General features: G+C 52.4%; 2 protein-coding genes across 4 annotated transcripts in view; one reads left to right on the forward strand and one right to left on the reverse strand.

Annotated features, from left to right (window-relative positions):
- The window catches only part of LOC136176466 (carboxyl-terminal PDZ ligand of neuronal nitric oxide synthase protein-like), a 341,331-nt gene that overhangs the window by 7,378 nt on the left and 316,358 nt on the right, over positions 1–17,595 (reverse strand). For all 3 annotated transcript variants that reach the window (XM_065946705.1, XM_065946696.1, XM_065946715.1), the window contains 2 exons: positions 12,762–12,927; positions 11,211–11,363 (listed from right to left, as the gene is read on the reverse strand). In XM_065946705.1, coding sequence (XP_065802777.1) covers positions 11,211–11,363; positions 12,762–12,927 — 319 coding nt within the window. The remainder of the gene's footprint in view (positions 1–11,210; positions 11,364–12,761; positions 12,928–17,595) is intronic.
- SPATA46 (spermatogenesis associated 46) lies at positions 1,875–4,561 on the forward strand. The gene is made up of 3 exons (XM_065924989.1): positions 1,875–2,065; positions 3,208–3,321; positions 3,968–4,561. Exons 1-3 carry the CDS (start codon positions 1,885–1,887, stop codon positions 4,492–4,494), a joined length of 822 nt encoding a protein of 273 aa, XP_065781061.1. The 5' UTR covers positions 1,875–1,884; the 3' UTR covers positions 4,495–4,561.

A 17,595-nucleotide genomic window follows, 5' to 3' on the forward strand; every position in this document is an offset into this window, starting at 1 on the left:
TTGGACCCCAACCAGGTGACCCTCCCAAGAGCACCCCCAGCATGCACACAGTCAAGCAGAGAGGAACATCTGGAGCCAAAGGCATCCATGAGAAAGACGGTGTCTTACCTGTCCGAGAAAGGGGCTCAGAAAGCAGGTGGGAAACAAACGAGAGAGAGACACGTTTTATGTAGTGACTGACCACGTGCGGAGTGTCGTCTCCTGTCTGGGCCACCGGCAACCACACTGAGAGAACACAGCGTGCAAGGCAGGCGCCCTGCTGTGAGGCACCCAGGAGGACCGGGTGCCTGTATGCTTTTTAATAACCACATCAAAACAGTATTTTAAAAACCCTCCCAATAGGCACTGATGTAGCCTCCTGTATTTTCCCCAATATTCTGAGCCCCCCTTTGCATTAGGTATATCTGAAGTTCCTAGCTGGCGGCAGGAGGAATGGAATGGGCCAGGGCAGGATGAAGTTCTAAGTCTCCTGGATCCTGTGTGCATCACTCCTTCCTTTGTTGTCTCATTTCCACATGTAAGTCACTAGATTTAAGACCAGGAAGATGGTCATTCACTCCAATCACATCAATTAACAGAATGGGAAAAGCAGGTGGCAGAGAGGTATGCCTCACACCCACAGGGAGCTAAACGGCAGAGCCAAATTTAGAACTCACACAGACTGACTCCCTGAGCCCTGATCTTTCTGCGGGCCACAACAGCCAACTGAAATTGCCAATACCTTACAGGTGCCAAGGTACATAGTATCAGTTTGCATCCCAACGCGTTCTAACATTCCAGGCCAGGCTGTGGAGGCAGCGGGAGGAGAGCACGTTCCCCACACTGCCCCCGGCAAACGTTTGAGAGTTGTGAACAAACACGGACAGAAGGACAACTCCGGCTCCACACGCAGTCGCTCACTCACACTTGGTCCACAAACAGAGGGGTCGGTCCACTGCTGCTCACAGAGTGGACCAGATCTTTCCCACACTGCACAAACATAACCACCTTTACATCTAAAGCCCCGTACGCATCTCATGGTGATGATCGAGAAGGGGGCGCCTTCAACTCACCCATCAACCCTTTAGCAGGCTACCCAGACTGCTATATGACAGAAGTGAAGCAAAGAAAAGAGGCAACCTTGCCACTCTGAATTCATAGCCTCATGGGAAAATAGCTTATAATGAGCAAATGGTGTTGAGTAAGCCACCCATTTATGTTTTAGTCATTTGCTAAAAAGAGACAGCACCAACCATCTAAAACAGTATCTGGTCCCTATTCTTGGGGAGAACATATTGAGTATTTAGGCACAAAGGGACATTATGTTTGTAACTTACCTTCAAATACCTCAGGGAAAAAAAAGTATACATGCATAGACAGAGAGGGAAGGAGGGAATTGATAAAGCAAATGGAATAAAATGTTAACAATAGGAAAATCTAGATACAGGGTGCATGGATGTTCTCTGTACTAATTTTATTTTTGCAACTTTTTATAAGTTTGAAATTATTTCCAAAGAAAACTATAAAAGAACACACCATATCCCAAACCAGAAGCTAAATTAAAACAACAAAGATATCTGGTGGCAGACATTGGGCAGATGAAAAAGGAAACAAGGAGGTCACTCAGAGAGGACAGAGAACCCCAGAGCTGGGGGTAGTGACAGCGACATGGAAAAGGGACACGAAAGAGCAGATGGGGGAGCAGACAGCATCGCTACCAGGTCTCTCCTGCATGCCTACATCTCTCTGGACATTCCCAACTAAGACAGGCCACTGAGGAATGCCAAATCACAAAAATCTTTAAAAGTGTTAATCTTGCTTGCACCAGACCCCATCCATCTTTGAGGGGCCCCTTACTGGTGAGTGGAATCATGTGATCTTCCTGTGATGTCACCTGCGCTCGGAATGTTTATCGTCTGGACAACCCAACCAGCCTCTGGGGAGCAGGTGTGCGTGACCTCCGTACCCTTCGGTAGTCAGAATATGGAGAACTTTTCACTCCTCAGCATTTCTGGAACTCGAATCTCTTCCCCTGCCCTGAACACTCTTCCTGATTTTATGTCCTCACGTGCCACCAGCTTGCCAGGTAAACTCTGGTGCCCCTGGGCCCCCCAAAATGTGGCTCTTTGAAGCTTGTAACTGAGTACTCTACCAGATCATGTTACAGGACCTCAAGTTAGTGAGAAAGTTAAATTACACATGGGGAGAAAATAATTTTTCAAAATGCTGTGGGTGGGAGGCATTTTAATTGGAGAAACCAGGTAAGTGGTCCCTGTTGTTTATTCATTTTTTGCAAGTGAAGAATGGGGGAAACATTTGTTGTCATGCTTTTCACCCTCCGAATCTGCGTGAACCCTCGAGGGGCCAGCCTGGCTATGTAAGTTGGAGAAGAAGAGGCTGATGAGTTCACCATGGAATAAAGCTGAATGTTCTGACTTGCTATTCAAATCATGGTCCATGGACTTCTAACATCAGCATCACCTGGGAGCTTGTCAGAAGTGCAGAATCTCAGGCCCTACCCAAGACCCGCTGAGTCAGAATCCGCACTTTTGACAGTATTTCAGGTGATTCCTATGCACACTAAAGTTAAGTGCTGCTCCATGGAGGAGTAGTTCTCCTAAACACCCACTGCCTATACACAGGACATTTGTATCCATTTCCCAAGCTGAGCACAGCTACTACTCTGAGATCTGAGGAAAGCCAGGTTTTTAAGCCAAGTATTAGCAGCCATCAGACAGCTAAGGTTCATCTGCACACTTTCTGGCTATGAGTTCCCACTTTTATTGGAGAAACCAGCTTTTCATCCTCAAAGGGATCTTGTAACAAAGCAACAGGGCCCATGACTCCCTCCCCTGGGCCCTGAAGGGACCCAAAACATGCAACATAGAGTGAACATATAGAAACACGTACACACACACGGTGAGCTGCAGGAGGGTCAAGAGAGGGGTGAGCCAGGCAGAAAGTTTCCATCTGGCCACTTCTTACATTCTCCTTTGGAGAGGATCTTTCCCAGGTCTCACTGAAACCACACCCTACTTGCAATTCTCCAGGAGGTCATCCAGAATAGCTCTGCCTATCTAGGTGCAAGAAAGGTCACTGTTTTGCTTCAGCTTTGCAGTGCCTTGAAAGTACCAAGGTTGAACCTCTAGGTATGTCTTGGGAGGAGGGTCCCAACAAGAGGACTCCCAACAATGCTCAGCTCACCGGAATGTTTCTCCTGTAACCCAGACATCGCAAAGACTGTGCTACCCACTGAGGTGTCCAGCCCAGTTCAGGCCCTGCTAGCCCAGTACCCAGGCAGCGTTCTCCGGCACGGGGTGCACAACATAGTGATCTCGCCAGGTGAGGCCTTCTCCGGCTGGGGCGGCACAGATGAGAAGCCGGGGGGATGGGGCTGTTTCCCTAAGGGCAAGGGGGGGGCTCTGCGTGGGATCACCACCTGCTGCCTTGCCCCCCGCAGTCTTCTGCCTGGTGCTTCTTTTAGCAGAGACCTGCAGGCCTGGGGAGGCCTCCTGCTTCTCCTCTCCTGTCTCACACTGATGGACAACAGCAGTCTCTGCCTGACCAGGCTGTTGAAGGCAGACAGACAGTGAGGCTGGAAAAATGACCACAACCATTGGTGGAAGGAAGAGGGAGTGCAGAGGTCTGGCAGTCTGCTCCTTTCAGGAGGCAGAGGAGAGGTGTCCTTAGGGAGAGACACACCTGACAAATACCAGGGCTTAGTTAGTGACTCCAATGGGAGTCACTGCCCAGAGGTCAAACTGTACCAGCAGAAAAGCAAACAGCAGGAAGGAACGCCTCAGACTGCTCTCCCCACCGCACCCTCTGCCTGCTCTCAGAACTGCACCCAAGGCGGGGCAGGGGTAACCTGAGGGCAGGCCCGACTACCTGTCTTCTTGTCCTTCTGCGTCTTTGCAGTCTCTGGCCACCCCAGGCCTCACTGCTCCCTGCCTGGCCTGAGGCTCAGACGCAGCTCTTTCATTTGCAGACTGCATCTCGGGGGACTCCCCAAATGGAGAGCAGCTGAGGTGGAACTGCACCATCTACCGGCCCTGGTTCTCCCCTTACAGCTACTTTCTATGCAAGGACAGAGAGAGCCACCTCGAGACCTACAGCTTCCCGGAGGTGCAGCGGGACGAGGGTCAGGGGGACAGCTGCCTCCCGGATGACACAGGCGAGAGCGTCTGCTCATCCTCTCCCTCCCCAGAGAGCACCTGTCCCCGAGAGGCCACCAGAAAGTCCAGGCGCGGCCCAGACTCCACAGACTCCATCACCTCCCAGGACATCCTGACGGCCTCCAAGTGGCACCCGGCCCAGCAGAATGGTTACAAGTGTGTGTCCTGCTGCCGTCTGTACCCGACACTGCACTCCCTCAAGAGCCATATCAAGGGGGGCTTCAGGGAGGGCTTCAGCTGCAAGGTGTACTACTGCAAGCTCAAAACCCTCTGGGGCAAGGAGCCGAAGGCCCGGCCGGGAGACAGGCTCTCCTTGGGCAGCGGCCAGGCCTTCCGGTAGGCCTGCTGGACAGCAGCGGCTGCCTTGTTAGTGGATGACGCTAGGTAAATAGGGGACGATACCTATTTATGTCAATAAACCAAGTCAGTGACGGCCTTTTGTTAAGTGTGAGGTCACCCTGTACCCCATCCTTCCCAGCCCTTGACTCCCATCCCGTTTCTCTTCTGCTGCTGGTTGCCTAGCAACACCAGGCCCATCTCCCCGCCTCTTTGTTTTGAAAGAATACCCAAAGTATGAGAGTATCTTCCAAGATGGTGGTTTTTCAAAGTGAGGTGCGCAGACCAGAAGTGTCAGTGTCCCCTGGGAATTTGCTAGAAATTAAATTCTCAGACCTACTGAATCAGAACACTGCAGGTGGACCCCTCGGTCTGTGCTGTAATTGCCCTCTAGGCAATTCTGATGCAGCTCGTGTATGAGAACCACCGCTCTCAGACCCTGACCGCCCTGCTGCTCCCTTTGTGATCGGTCCTGGCCCCGCACCGTGGGGAACCTCACATGGAGGGAGAAGGGTTGAAGGCCCTTTCCTGTCAGCCTGGGGAAGGTTGCATCGGCAGAATCTGCGTGCAGTTTGAAAGCTTCTTAGGTGTTAGATCTTCTGAGGGATGGAATGGGAAGGCCATGCCTCACACATAAGCCAGAAGAGAAGCAAATAAGGCTGGGGCCCATTCCTACCACTTATACCATGATGCTTCTCTTGAAAGGGACATCTCTGGCTGAAGTAGGTCATTTTTGACACATGGGACATCTTTACATAGCTCTGTTGAGTCATGGCAGAAAGGCCAGGTTAAACATGTGAAAACACTGCTTCTAGTACCAAGGAATGTCCCAGCAGATAGGCCTGACCCTTATTCCATTTTCAGGCAAACCTCACAGCCCATCCTGACACAGAAAAACGGATGAGCACCGAGTGGGCAGCAAGGACACCTGTTTTGGCCATTATGTGGTGGAAAAGAAAACAGACTTTAATGTTCAAGGTCTTATTTTTAGGCTTTATTTACCTCCCACTTCATCTCCTTAGTGACTCAGCGGGCTCCTTCACTGCAGGGGGATGGGGGCGCATTTCTTTTCAGGGACCCTGGCACCAGCCCTCCCCTTGCCTCTGCCTGCCCACTGGTTGGCCAAGGTGGGGAGGATCTCCTCTGACCCTTCCCGTGGTCATATGGTAAGTCCTTCTGAAGCCCCATATTATGGTTTAGCAAAGCTGCTTCTGCTTAGCACTGTCCTGTTCAAATACCACCTGCGGTTCCTTTGTGAGAGAGAGAGACTGGACTCACGGCCCCACCACGCCCCAGTCCTTTGCTGGGAGGCCGCTCCCAGCCCCACACCCAGCGCCCTGCTCCTCACCCCACCCCTTCATCTCCCTCCACCACCCAGTCGGAGCCTCCAGCTGGACCAGGAGCCAGGACGAGCAGGGTCCCACTCTGCCCCCAGGGGGCACGGTGGTCTGCAGGCAGCCCTGACATGCATCTACTTCTTCCAGGGCCTGGTACTCTGAGGGAGCAGATGAGAGGCTCTCATGACTCTTTAGTCCTCACCCTGACGCCCTCCTTCCCTCAGTGGAAAGCCACAGAAGCCTCGGAAGCTTCTCCTCGCAGAGGTCATTGCGCACATGTGTCCCCTGATGGGGGTCCTGCGGGAGCACAGAGCAGGGGGACGGGAGTGGCCCCGGGAAGGCTGCCCACAGTCTCGGCATGGTGTATGGGGGGCCCAGGAGAGGAGTCATTCCCCCTCAGCACAGCCCTCCCGCCCTTCTCCGGGCATCCGCATCACGGGCACAGCCAGGGAACCTACGTGCAGGCCTGCTCAGCTGTGTCCGTCTCTTTGCAACTCCATGGGCTGTAGCCCAGCAAACTCCTCTGTCCATGGGATTTCCCAGGCAAGAGTATTGGAGTGGGTGGCCACTTCCTTCTCCAGAGGGATCTTCTCGACCCAGGGATTGAACCTGCGCCTCCTGCCACTGGCAATCGTGGCAGGCGATTCTTTACCGCTGAGCCGCCTGGGCACAGAGCACAGTTTTAAAGAGACAGAAAGCCATCGAAGGCTGGGGGCTGAGCCCGAGGGCCACAGCACATGCTTATCGTGCGCTGGTGGGTGCGCAGAGTTGGCGTTTCCTCCCTAGGGACCAAGTGCTTTCCACCTTTCACATTTAATGCAGGGTCATTATGACCCCAGTGGCATTCTCAATATACAGAGTTCTGAGGTTCCGCGCTGCAGAAATGCACGCAGCAAACGCCTGCACCGCCCACACAAGCTCGGCCTCCCCCTGCCGGCTCCTCGGTGGTCCCCCGCACTGTGCCCGAGCCTCTGCCAGGCACCCTGGGCAGCAACGCTGGCTGCTTCTAAAATGCAGCCTCATTGCCTCTTTGTCGAGGCTTTAGGGGTGTACTGTATTCCCATTTTACAGAGGAGAAAATAAGGTTCAGTTCAGTTCACTCAGCCAGAGAAGGGCAGAGGGTATGTAAACCTGGTTGACTTGACCTCCCAACGTTCCTTCAGGCCTGGCTCACCACAGTCAAGTTTAACAAAACCTATGCCTATCAAAGGGCTATATGTTCCAGTCACGGCAGCCTGATTGTCACGATGCTGGTTTAGAGAGCTTCTCTAACGTCCATCTTTGCCAGCCTTCTGCCTCCCCTTTCATTTCTGCTCCCTGCAGGAAAGTCCACATCTCAGTGAGACAGGACCCCTCCGCTGAGCTGTGTCTCAGTGACACCATAATCCTTCCAGGCAGGTGTGGGAAGGTGCCTGCTTTGCCTCCAGTATGGACATTTCTGAATTGCTCCCATCCAGCATCCTACCAACTACATATTTCAGACATTTAGAGTCAGGGAATCAGTGAAATTTTATAATCTTGATGATCTTAACTCTATCTTAAAAGATCTATGATGTACTTTTTCAAGCACTCAAAACTTTGCTGCTGCTGCCGAAATATTTCAATGATGTTTGGAGCTTGAAAGGGCCTGGGGTATGGGAGAGTCTGAAGAAAAGAAACAGGTATAGACAAGGCATTACTGACATTTCGGGCTGGATAATTCTTTGTCGTGGGGGCTGATATGCACACTATAGAATATTTACCAACTTCCCTGGCTTCCAATCACTATGTCTCAACAGACTCCTTCCGAGTTCTGACACCAAAAAGACACTGTCAAACATCCCCTGGGGGAATACCACTGCCCCTGGATACGAACTGTTGGTACAGTTCAAGGCTGGTTGGGACAAACTGCCTCTGAAGGTACCACCTTCCTTGCCTCCTTGTTGGAAGCATGAGTTCTTTTTCTCAATACCACACCCTTGGGAATCGTGCGTCACAGAGCTGATGCCACCAGGCTTGAGGAGTGGGGTGGGGTGGGGTGGGGAGAAGGAGCAGGTGGAATAGAAGAAGCAAGAAAAGACAATGGAAAAGCTTTTAGAAATAAGAAAGGTTTATTTAGCAAAAGCCACTAGACTAGTGACAACATCCAGGCAGTAAGTGCACTTACATGAACAGAATCTTTTCCCAGAGAGTTGCTCCAACAGAGTTAATGCCACACAGTTTTAGGAAGTAGAAGGCTCAGGAAGAGGGAGAGAAATTGGGTGAGGGGTGAGGGGTAGGAGAAAGCAGTCAGGCAAAGAGAAAATAAAAAGAATACAACCCCTAAATGAGAGCAGTTGAGAGAAGTGAGGCTATGAAGAGGCTTTATAGACAGCATTGGTATCAGCAGGAATATAAGGAATATAATTTTCAGTTCCAATAGAGAGTCCATCCTGTGCAGAGCAATTCTTCCCTGGCCCCACACCTGTGAAAGCCTAGGGTGCCCAAGAGTCTGCTGGCACCCGGGAGAGGCTGGGGCAGGCACTGTAAGGGAGGCTCCCCTGGTGTCCACTCGTCCTCCACACAGGGCACAGTAGGATGAAAGAGAGGAGGGCAGGAGCTGAGTTAGCAGAGCAAGAAGCAGGCGGGAGGGGACAGGGTGACGTCACTTGGAGGCTGGGGTCCACAATGCTCCCTTTCCTGCCCAGTGGCTGGTGACCTGTGAAGGCCCCTAGATCTGTCCTTTGTCTCCTCCATCTCCACACACCCAGTGCACGCTGGCTGGGTCACACTAAGGATGATGCCAACACACAGTCCAGTGCTCCAGGGAGGGCCTGAACTGGGGAAAGGATGGGGCCAAGGTGGGTAGAAACCACTGCGGGGCCTCCTGAAGGGAAGGGTCTTGAATGGGTCCCAAGTCAGTGGTACAGAGAACTAGTCTCTCCAATTCTTCAGTCTCTCTACCATCTCCTTTCTCCTTCCCCTTTGCAATCTTTTCAAGACCCTTGTAGAAACTATCTTCCCCACCCACTCTTTGCCCCACCCCAAACACGCCCTCTCCTAGCACATTCCACACACCCAGTCCACTGGCTTCTGGCTTTGTCTTCAGCCCCTGCTTGCAGGCAGTGGGCCTGAAGAAGCCAGACCTTCCCCTCCCCTGAACACCCCAACTTCTAATGAGCAAAGAGGTCCCACACTCAAGGAAGCCTGGGTTAGGATTTTGTAAGCTAGAGAGGCTCAGCCAAACTGGACTCCTGACCTCTCTCCTTTGATTTCATGGTCCTTCCTTCCTTTCTGTCTCTAGACCTACATCCAATGATTAACTAGAAAGTATAACAAAACAGAGCTACCCCCTCTCCAACTAAATGCATATTAGGAAAAGAACACAAGTCTACTGTTGATTCCAACACTCTGGAGATTCCCATTCTCTTTAGTCACTTCTCACAAGCCCACACACATATACACCTTCCCTCACGTGCATGTCAAAGCAAGCACACGTGTACACACATGCACACACATGCACCCATCTCATTTCACTGATACCTTCATGCGCCAAGGAAGGCTAACATAAAGCTGCATTTATTTCCTTTGACTTGGACTTTCTGGTCTAGAGGAAATCCAACTGTAGCTATCAGCAGATCTGCACTTTCATTTCTGTATTTTATAAAGCCAAGTTAGGCTTAAAGAACTTGATTTTGAAACCACCACATCATTACCAATTGATCTGCAAATATTGGGTTTGCCATAAAGTTTGTTTGAGTTTTCCCATAGGATGCTATGGAAAAACCTGAATGAACGTTTTAGCCAACCCCATAGTGTGATACAGTCTGGGTCTGTAATTTGCTGTTCAAGATAAAGATGTTTCCCCAAACTTACACAGCACTAGCAAATCTCAGCTCTCTCTCCAGGCACCTTTAAATCTGTTACCAGCCACTCACAGTCTTACTGGGAGCAAAGACAAGTAAGCTTTCCCTCAGTGCCCCAATCAGCCCAGTGTATCAAGCGGTAATCTCCAGGCCTAGATGGTAAGAGAGAACTGCACATGGCACTTTTCACAGGTGTGCTCAAGGCACGCATCCACAGGGAGACCGGTCAAGGGCAAAGTGGCTCTGGTCCCTGACTTAAGTGGCAGTGATTCTGAAGAGTGGACTTGAGCAGTCTCAGCTACCAGCCTGTGTTCCTGTTTTCTTTTTTTTTTTTTTTGCAGTAAAAACTGCACACTTCCACCCAGTGGAGGGGACAGGTTGAGAGGTAAGGCTGGGGGCTCTGAGGCTTTTATAGAGGCAGAGTGCTACAACAGCTTCAGTAGGCACAGCCCTTGAGGCAGGACACAGGAGAGGGAGGGCAGTTTTCCAGCCTCCTTAGGGATGAGCTGGACTTGGAGGCAGGAGGTGGGCGGGGCATCCACACGAGGAATCAAACCTCGGTGATCTGGGGCAGTAGAGAGGCTGTCCTCCCCACTGGCTTCCATGCAGGGCCTGAACGGTAGTGAAGTCCCATCTCCTTCTGCATCAACACCGGATGCCGCCCAGAGAAAGCACTTGGATCCAATTCATCTGAAAGCTTATCCCCTCAATGTGACACATTCCAATCCACACTCACACTGAAAGGACTATCCTGTCCTCTAGCCTGGAGCGTTTAACCTCTACAGTCTCTGCAAAGGCTTAGAGAAGTTATTCCTCCCAGGAAGGTCGGGGAGAGTTAGGCAACTGGTATCATCCTGGCATCTAAACGCAAAGTACCTGAGAAGGTACGGATGGCTTCCCTTCATAGTCGGGACCACAGAAGTAGGGAGAGCAAGGGGGATATAAGGGCCTTACACGACAGACAGGGCAGCCTGATGATTCAGCAGGTGGGAGCAGGTCCTTCAGCAGCCTGGTGGTCAAGAGGGACCCTCTCCCAAAGCCATGGGCTCTGAAAGTCCCCTCCACCCCCAGCAGTCACAAGTAGGAGGGAGGAGTTGATTCACTTTTGGCAATCCAATCTTTTGCCCACTTGACCCTCCAAAGCAAAATCCTAAAGCTTTTCTGAAACTGTAAATGCTTCCAGACCCCTGGACATCCTCAGCAGTGCCCATCTGCCCACCAGCTGGCAGCCCTACCCAGGCAGCAGCCAGACTCGGCCCTCCACACCTCGGCCTCCGCCTCCTCGCCCCTGGGCACCTATACGGCGATTTCATCATCCAGGCTGTCGCCCAGCTCCTGCCTCTGCAGGACGTTCAGCAGGCGTGGCAGCTCCTCCTGGGACCACGAGTCCCGCTCCTCGCTCTCGTCCGTGTTGGACTCGTACTCCGAGGCGATGCCCGACTCTCGGAACTTGATGAGCTCCAGGCTGCCGAGGAGCGGCTGGCCCTGAGCAGGGGGCGGGGTGTCCTCGGGTGGGAGAAAGCGGAAGCACTCCAGCTTCACCAAGCAGTCGCGCCTACCTAAGGGGCTGCCCGCTGGGTGGGCGAAGTCGGCCAAGCCCGCGCCCAGGGGCGGCGAGTGTAGGTCCTCCGGCTTCGGGGTCGTGGGGTCGCAGAGCACGGGCAGGGCTCCAGAGCGGAAGGTGATCTCCAGCAAGCTGTCCTGCGAGCCCACTGGAGGAGGAGACAACGGGAGGAGACAACGGGAGGAGGGGTGGCATTAGCAAGGCGGTGGTTTGAAAGCCACGCTTGGCCCACCCAGACCCCTGGCCAACGTGGAGGAGGTGGGAAAGGGTGGGCTTTTCAGTTCTTCCTTCCACTTGACTCAGAATGGACATGCCAGGCTAGGGGGAGGAGCCGGTGGAGGAGGCAAAGGCGGGGCCATGACCGCGATGGGCCGGCAACACCAGCGGATGCTTTGAATGGGGAACGTGGTAGGGAAAAGGTACAAATTGAAGAGCTATGTTAAAAGTATGTAGAAATGTTTAGTGCAAACTTGTAAACTGGCATTAATACAACAGGGCTTTGATAAAGAAAAATCCAGAGGCCCTTTCAGAGTGGCAAAGTACAGTTGTTCCCTATCCATACCTTTGGGCCACTTTAAAAACAGAGTTCTGAGCTCTGCCTGAGACCTACCAATGCAGAATCTTTTGGGTTGGATCTGGGAGTATCCATTTTTTAAGAAGCTCACAGGGTAGTTTGGGAGAACTACTGGTATAATTCAGAAAGCATTTGTTTTATGATCAGACCCGAGTTTGAACCTTGCCTCCACACTATGCTAGTCATGAAACCTGGAGCTAGTTATTTAATCTCTGAGCCTGCTTCTCCATCTATAAAATGGGCACAGAATCATCTGCCATGGTAGGGATTAAATGAGGTCGTGTATATGGTCAGTCGATACTGGTCCACAGTCAGTGCGCACTTAGAGCAGCAGACGGCCTACGGACACGTTCAGCATGTCATAGAGACACACTCTTCCAGCACTTCCCAGGGCAGCCTGACATCCGCTGGGAGTAGAGGCAGCCATCTCAGGCTGGGAGCCAAGCAACCTCTGCCACTAGCCAGCAGAGTGTGCTGGCCACAGGGTCTCCTCTGCTTTACCCACAGAGAAGCGGACTGCTACCAGCCTTTTCGGTGCTACTGCGTTATGCAGGGGGAGTGAACTACTGGACAGTTTGACGTCTCCTGCAGAGCTCTCAGAGAGCATGACTCACAATAGATGCTCAGTGTATTTGATTGGAAAAGCCCTCTGAGAAGGAACTAGGCGGCCTCAGGATATGCAGAGCCTGCGGGCCCGTCAAGGAGAGGCTGGGTGAACGTGTGCCGGTGACCCCTGGGCACTTTCAAGGTCAAATCTGGGCACTGGGCTAGCAGCAGCCAGGACCCTCTCCGGCCCTGCCACTTTATAATTCCATTAAGTGTGTGGGTGGAATAGACAGAGCTGCTTATATTTTCTGCTCGGATACCAGGGCAGGCCAGGGGTCCAACAGAGTACCACCACAAGCTTTAGGGAAGAGAAAATGGTTCCAGAGCCTCCACAGGGAGGTGAGGCCAGGCAGGGCCTTCGCTTACTGGCATTCTGTCCTGACAACTTCAGCTCCAACTCCTGCACCTGCTTGACCAGCAGAGAGATGTGTTGGAGCATGTCCTTGTTCTGCAGCAGGAGCTGGTGCACACGAGCCTGGGCCTCCAGCCGCGCTGCGGCCTCAGCAGCCAGCTGGTCCTTCAGCAAGTGAACCTGCGGAGAGGGGGGAGGCAGAGAAGACAGCGAGGAGACAGGGCGGAGAGAAGAAAAGGATGTGAATGTAAACACGAGTCACTGGTGGAGGGCCAGGGCCAGACATGCCTTCCAGGTTCAATTCAAGACGGAGAAGCCCTTTCCTGGCAAAATGGGCACCTGGGCTTGTAATGCAGAGGAGGAACTGAAAGAAGCTGGGCCACTGGATCCGCATCCCGAGTGGGGGCCGTGACGTGTCATTCAGGTACCACTTAGAGTCCCACACAGAAAGCAAGAGGTAGGAACGAGTTGTGTCCTAGCCCCATCCCCGTCAGAACTGCTCTGACAGCTAACACACTACCGCTGTGCTGAGGCAGGTACCTTTTCCTCATCTTGTCTTTTAAAAAACAAAGCCAAAAAACTGATATGCTGACCCACTAGCTAAGAACAGTGTCACAGCAGACCCCTGTAACCATCCTCCTTCTCCCCTTCCTCACACCCAAACAGCATGAGAAACAGGAAGCCAGCCGCATGCCCTGTCTAGTGAGGCGACTGTAATGAAGGCTGTTTCTCCACGCCTGTGGTGGGTGTCAGCTTCCTCCCCTGACCTTCCCGTTCCCTTTTTATTTCTGGGGGCCTCTGGGAGCATGCCTCATACCTGGCAGAGGTCAAACAGCTGCTGACTGACTAACCCCAGGGCTTCGTCCCGCAGCCCCGACAGGGGCTGTCAGCCTGCGGTGACGGCTTCCAGAGCCACCCTCTCTGGGGAGAGGGGGACCCTCGCCCTCTCACCGTCCCCCGGTAGAGCACCCGGCAACAGCACCCTGAGTGCTCGGGGCCCGGGGGGCCTCTCTGCGCCCGCTATGCAGTCTGGGTGTGGGGACACAACCCGGGGGGGGAGACGTGGGGATTCGCTCAGGACTCTGGCTTGACAACACTAAGTCACACAACAATGACAACTATGTGTGACTTCTGTGCTAAGAAGTGGATAATAAAACGGCCTCTGGGAGGTTTCTGAAGGTCCCTGAATAACGGGAGCTCGTGAATTTGGTGGTTAAGACCAAAGCAGCCTGTACGAAAGAGGGTTTTCTTGAACCAAAAACATGGTGTGGATAAAGACACGGAGTCCGGAGGACCGGGGTGGGACAGGTAGAGCCAGGAACAGAGGAGAGAGAGGGAAGGAGCTGGGAGAGTCGATTCTCCGACTCAGACAACAAATGCTCTGGGTTTCTGAAGAGCCATCTGCTCCAAAGAGATTCACATTCTGTCAGGGAGTAAAAGGTCAGGCTCACCCCATGGTCTGGCCGAGCTTGGCCCAGAGTTCTGCTAGCGCAGTGCCTGCCCTCCCGGCAGCCAGCCCTCAGAGATCACACTTTTGGATGCAGTGGCTGCTTCCTTCCCCCAACTCCTCACCCCGGCCCAGATTTGAGGACCTGACCTTGCAGTTGTTGGCTCTGCTTCGAAGTGGAGCCACTAATGAGATTAGTTGCCACTTTCCATTAGCGGCTCCTGAGGTTAGGCCTATCGTTCCCCAGGGGGAGGATGCCTAAGGAATCTAAAGTGAATCTGTCCTTCACCCGGCGCTGCTAAGGACAAGACTGATCTTTCAGTCCAGATATCAGCCTCAAATAAGCTAAGGAGAGATCTAGAGTGGGGCAAGAACAGGGAAAGCAGTGGCAATAATATTTTAATCTAGTATCAGATGATAGATGGCTATTGAGCCCCTGTCTTCCTTGCAAAAATGAGGCATGGAGACAGTTCACCAAAAGAGTACCCCAAATCCTGCTGGTTCTGAGAATCAGGACAATTGCTGTGGGAACCTCACCCCTACCAGTACCCCCAGAGGAAACCACAACCTTCCATCTGCCAGTAAATGTAATTTATTCCAACTAAGAGCATCACTGAAAGGAATGTACTGGGCAGACAGAATTGCTAATTATCCATTTTCTATTTTCTTCAGAGCAAAACAGAAATATAAGGCATAAACGTGGAGCAAAACTTTCAGTGCACATAAACAGAAAAAGTGGAGAATCCCACCTACCACCAACTGACATCTACAGAGGGCCCTGCACACCAAGGCTGCAGACTCAGGTGCCCAAAGCCCACGTCTGAACCTGCCCACAGAAGAGGCCATTTGAGAGCACTGGACCAGAAGCTTACTGCTGGAATCTGTTGGTTACTCCCTACTGAACTGTAGGTAATACCCTTCTATCTGCACCTCACTCTCTCCATTCTTCAATGGAGGGGGTTGGTCAGAGGCTTGAACAGTCTATGAGTCCATATCAGGTGAATGGAATGAATAGTCAGTACCAGCGGCCATTGGTTAAAGGCTCCATGAAGAACACGCCTAGATTTCCTCTGGGAAGTCAGGGAATTAGGACTGGGGACAAAAGAGGAATTCCCTCCTGCAGAAGCCAGGGGGGTAATAAAAAACACCAAAATCTGGAAGTTTCTTTTGCACATAACCATTCTAGCAGGGGAGTTGCCATTAGTACATAAAAGACGACCCTTGAATCAAATCTTTCATCTCATATCCACAGGCACTCAGTACTATGAGACAAAGCTGTGTTTGAGTGTTCCTTGTATCAGCCTAAATAAGAACTTTAGCTTTGCAAACGCAGACTTACAACATTTCAGGTGTTTTCAAACCCTGGGAATGTGAAAGCACACGCTGCTGCTGCCGCCTGAAGCCAGCGCTAAGAAGCCCTTCTGTTCCTGCAGCCGCCCAAATGGGCAGCAGGTATAAGGCTCAGGCCTCCTACTGCAGCAGTCTGCACCCCAGGAGTACGAGACCCAGGCCAAGCTGGGACAAAACGGCCCGCACTTCCTCTAAATTTGAGGCAATTGAACAGTCCTTGTGTTTCGCATATGTGGGTCTAGCCACGAAGCACTGAAGTGAAGCAGCATTATCTTCAGCCTTGGCTTGGGCAGTCAGCTACAGCTGTGTGCTCGCTTCCCCCAGTGCACAACAGGAGTAGATACCACCTCCCCTTCCCTAGCAGATGGGACTTATTTGTATTCAGCACGCTCTTCTTTTAAAACATCAAACACCTTTTGCCAAGGCAGGCTATGTTAATTTCTGAAAAGGTAGCAGATAGTTTTGCTTTTCTGGAGCCATGCGGTCCTCGGCAATAACTATTCTGGGCTTCCCAGGAGACGCTAGTGGTAAAGAATCTGCCTGCCAAGGGATCGATCCCCTGGAGGAGGGCATGGCAACCCACTCCAGTGTTCTTGCCTGGAGAATCCCATGGACAGAGGAGCCTGGTGGGCTACGGTCCACAGGGTCGCAAAGAGTCAGACCAGACTGAGACGACTTAGCACACAGGCATTCTGGTCACAGACTAGATCGGGGGGAAGGCCACGCCTGGAGTCGGTGTCCAGTTCTGCGTTTTGGCCATAGCAGTACAAGTGTAAGTTCAAGCCTGTGCCGTCCAGCTCTGCGCCCCTTCCCCAGACTCAGACAGCCGCCCACAACCCACCCAGCAACACCAGACCACTGCCCACTGGCCCTCCAGCCTACTTGCCTGGACTCCAGCTCCTCCGCGAGAAGTGGGGGCAGGGCCAGGCTGAAGTTAGGGAGCAGCAGGCACATGGAAATGGCAGTGGAGAGAACCAGAGCAGTTTGCCCCCCAACACACTGGACACATAAGCGGAGGCAGGAGGCTCTGGCTCTGCATGCACGAGGCAGGGGCCTGGGCAGCGCACCCAGGGTGCTGGGGACTGGAGGAGCCACGAGGACAGAGGCTACATCTAGGGCCGGGGTGGGGGGGCTGCGGAGGGTTTTCAGCGCTGTTCCTCTAACCACGGCATACACAGTTGCAAAGCATTAAGTAACCGATCGCTTGTTTCAGAACAAGTGGCAGCAGGTAGAGAAGTCTTTCAATAGCAATACTGAGCTGCAGGACAACGTTTTCCCCAGGAGCCAGGCTAGGAGTTGGCAAACTGTGAACGGACCTGGCCTATTTAACTGCTGCCAGTCAGCCACAGTGCCCGGATCAATTCTGGAGCTACGTGGACCCAGCCCGTGGCCATGCGGGTGCCAGCTACAACCCAGCTTTGGTTCAAGGTTCGGTTATACTTTGATTCGCACCCTTGAACTTCTTGTCCATCTAAAAGCAGGAAGCTAGTGCAGCCACGCAAGCCTCATGCTGGGGTCAGGAAAGTGGTCCGAAGGGCTTGGGGTTCACCATTTATGCACTGAGATCTAGTCTAGAAATGCTTAAGAGTCAGCTGAGCAACACCTTTGCCCACGTACCTTGAAGGCCAAGGCAGGGCCTTTCTAGACCAACTGGGAACCAATTTAGGGAGAGGCTGGGAGAGGTCTTGAGGTCTGAGACCAAATCAGAACACTGTGAAGGAGATCTAAGCCTGGTCCCAATGATAACAGTAGAACAAGATGGGTCGGGTGCATAAATCATGCAACAAGGCACCCCAAGAGTACATCTGTTTGCAAGAAACTGTCTTTATCCTTAGCTCTTCTCAGGAGTCACACAGGATACTCCCAGAACAAAGGAAAATGTGTTCCCACCTGAAATGCTGAGGTCACAGGACTACCCACTGGAATTTCGGGGACTGCTGGCAGTTTTACAAAGACAGGCAGAAACCTTGCGATTTGATGGCAATAGCGTCTGACAGCACAAGTAAAAGCTGACCTCATGCTGGACACTGTGCAGAGAAACCAAGTAAGCC

The sequence above is a fragment of the Muntiacus reevesi genome, chromosome 1, assembly GCF_963930625.1.
Source record: "Muntiacus reevesi chromosome 1, mMunRee1.1, whole genome shotgun sequence".
Lineage (NCBI taxonomy): Eukaryota > Metazoa > Chordata > Mammalia > Artiodactyla > Cervidae > Muntiacus > Muntiacus reevesi.

What these genes read in the sequence shown, in the direction of transcription:
- SPATA46 (XM_065924989.1), top strand. Translation starts at nt 1,885, where the DNA reads ATGTTTATCGTCTGGACAACCCAACCAGCCTCTGGGGAGCAGGTGTGC. An exon ending in ACGTGCCACCAGCTTGCCAG is followed by an intron (nt 2,066 to 3,207) that starts GTAAACTCTGGT and finishes CCTGTAACCCAG; the next exon opens with ACATCGCAAAGACTGTGCTA. An exon ending in CAACATAGTGATCTCGCCAG is followed by an intron (nt 3,322 to 3,967) that starts GTGAGGCCTTCT and finishes TTTCATTTGCAG; the next exon opens with ACTGCATCTCGGGGGACTCC.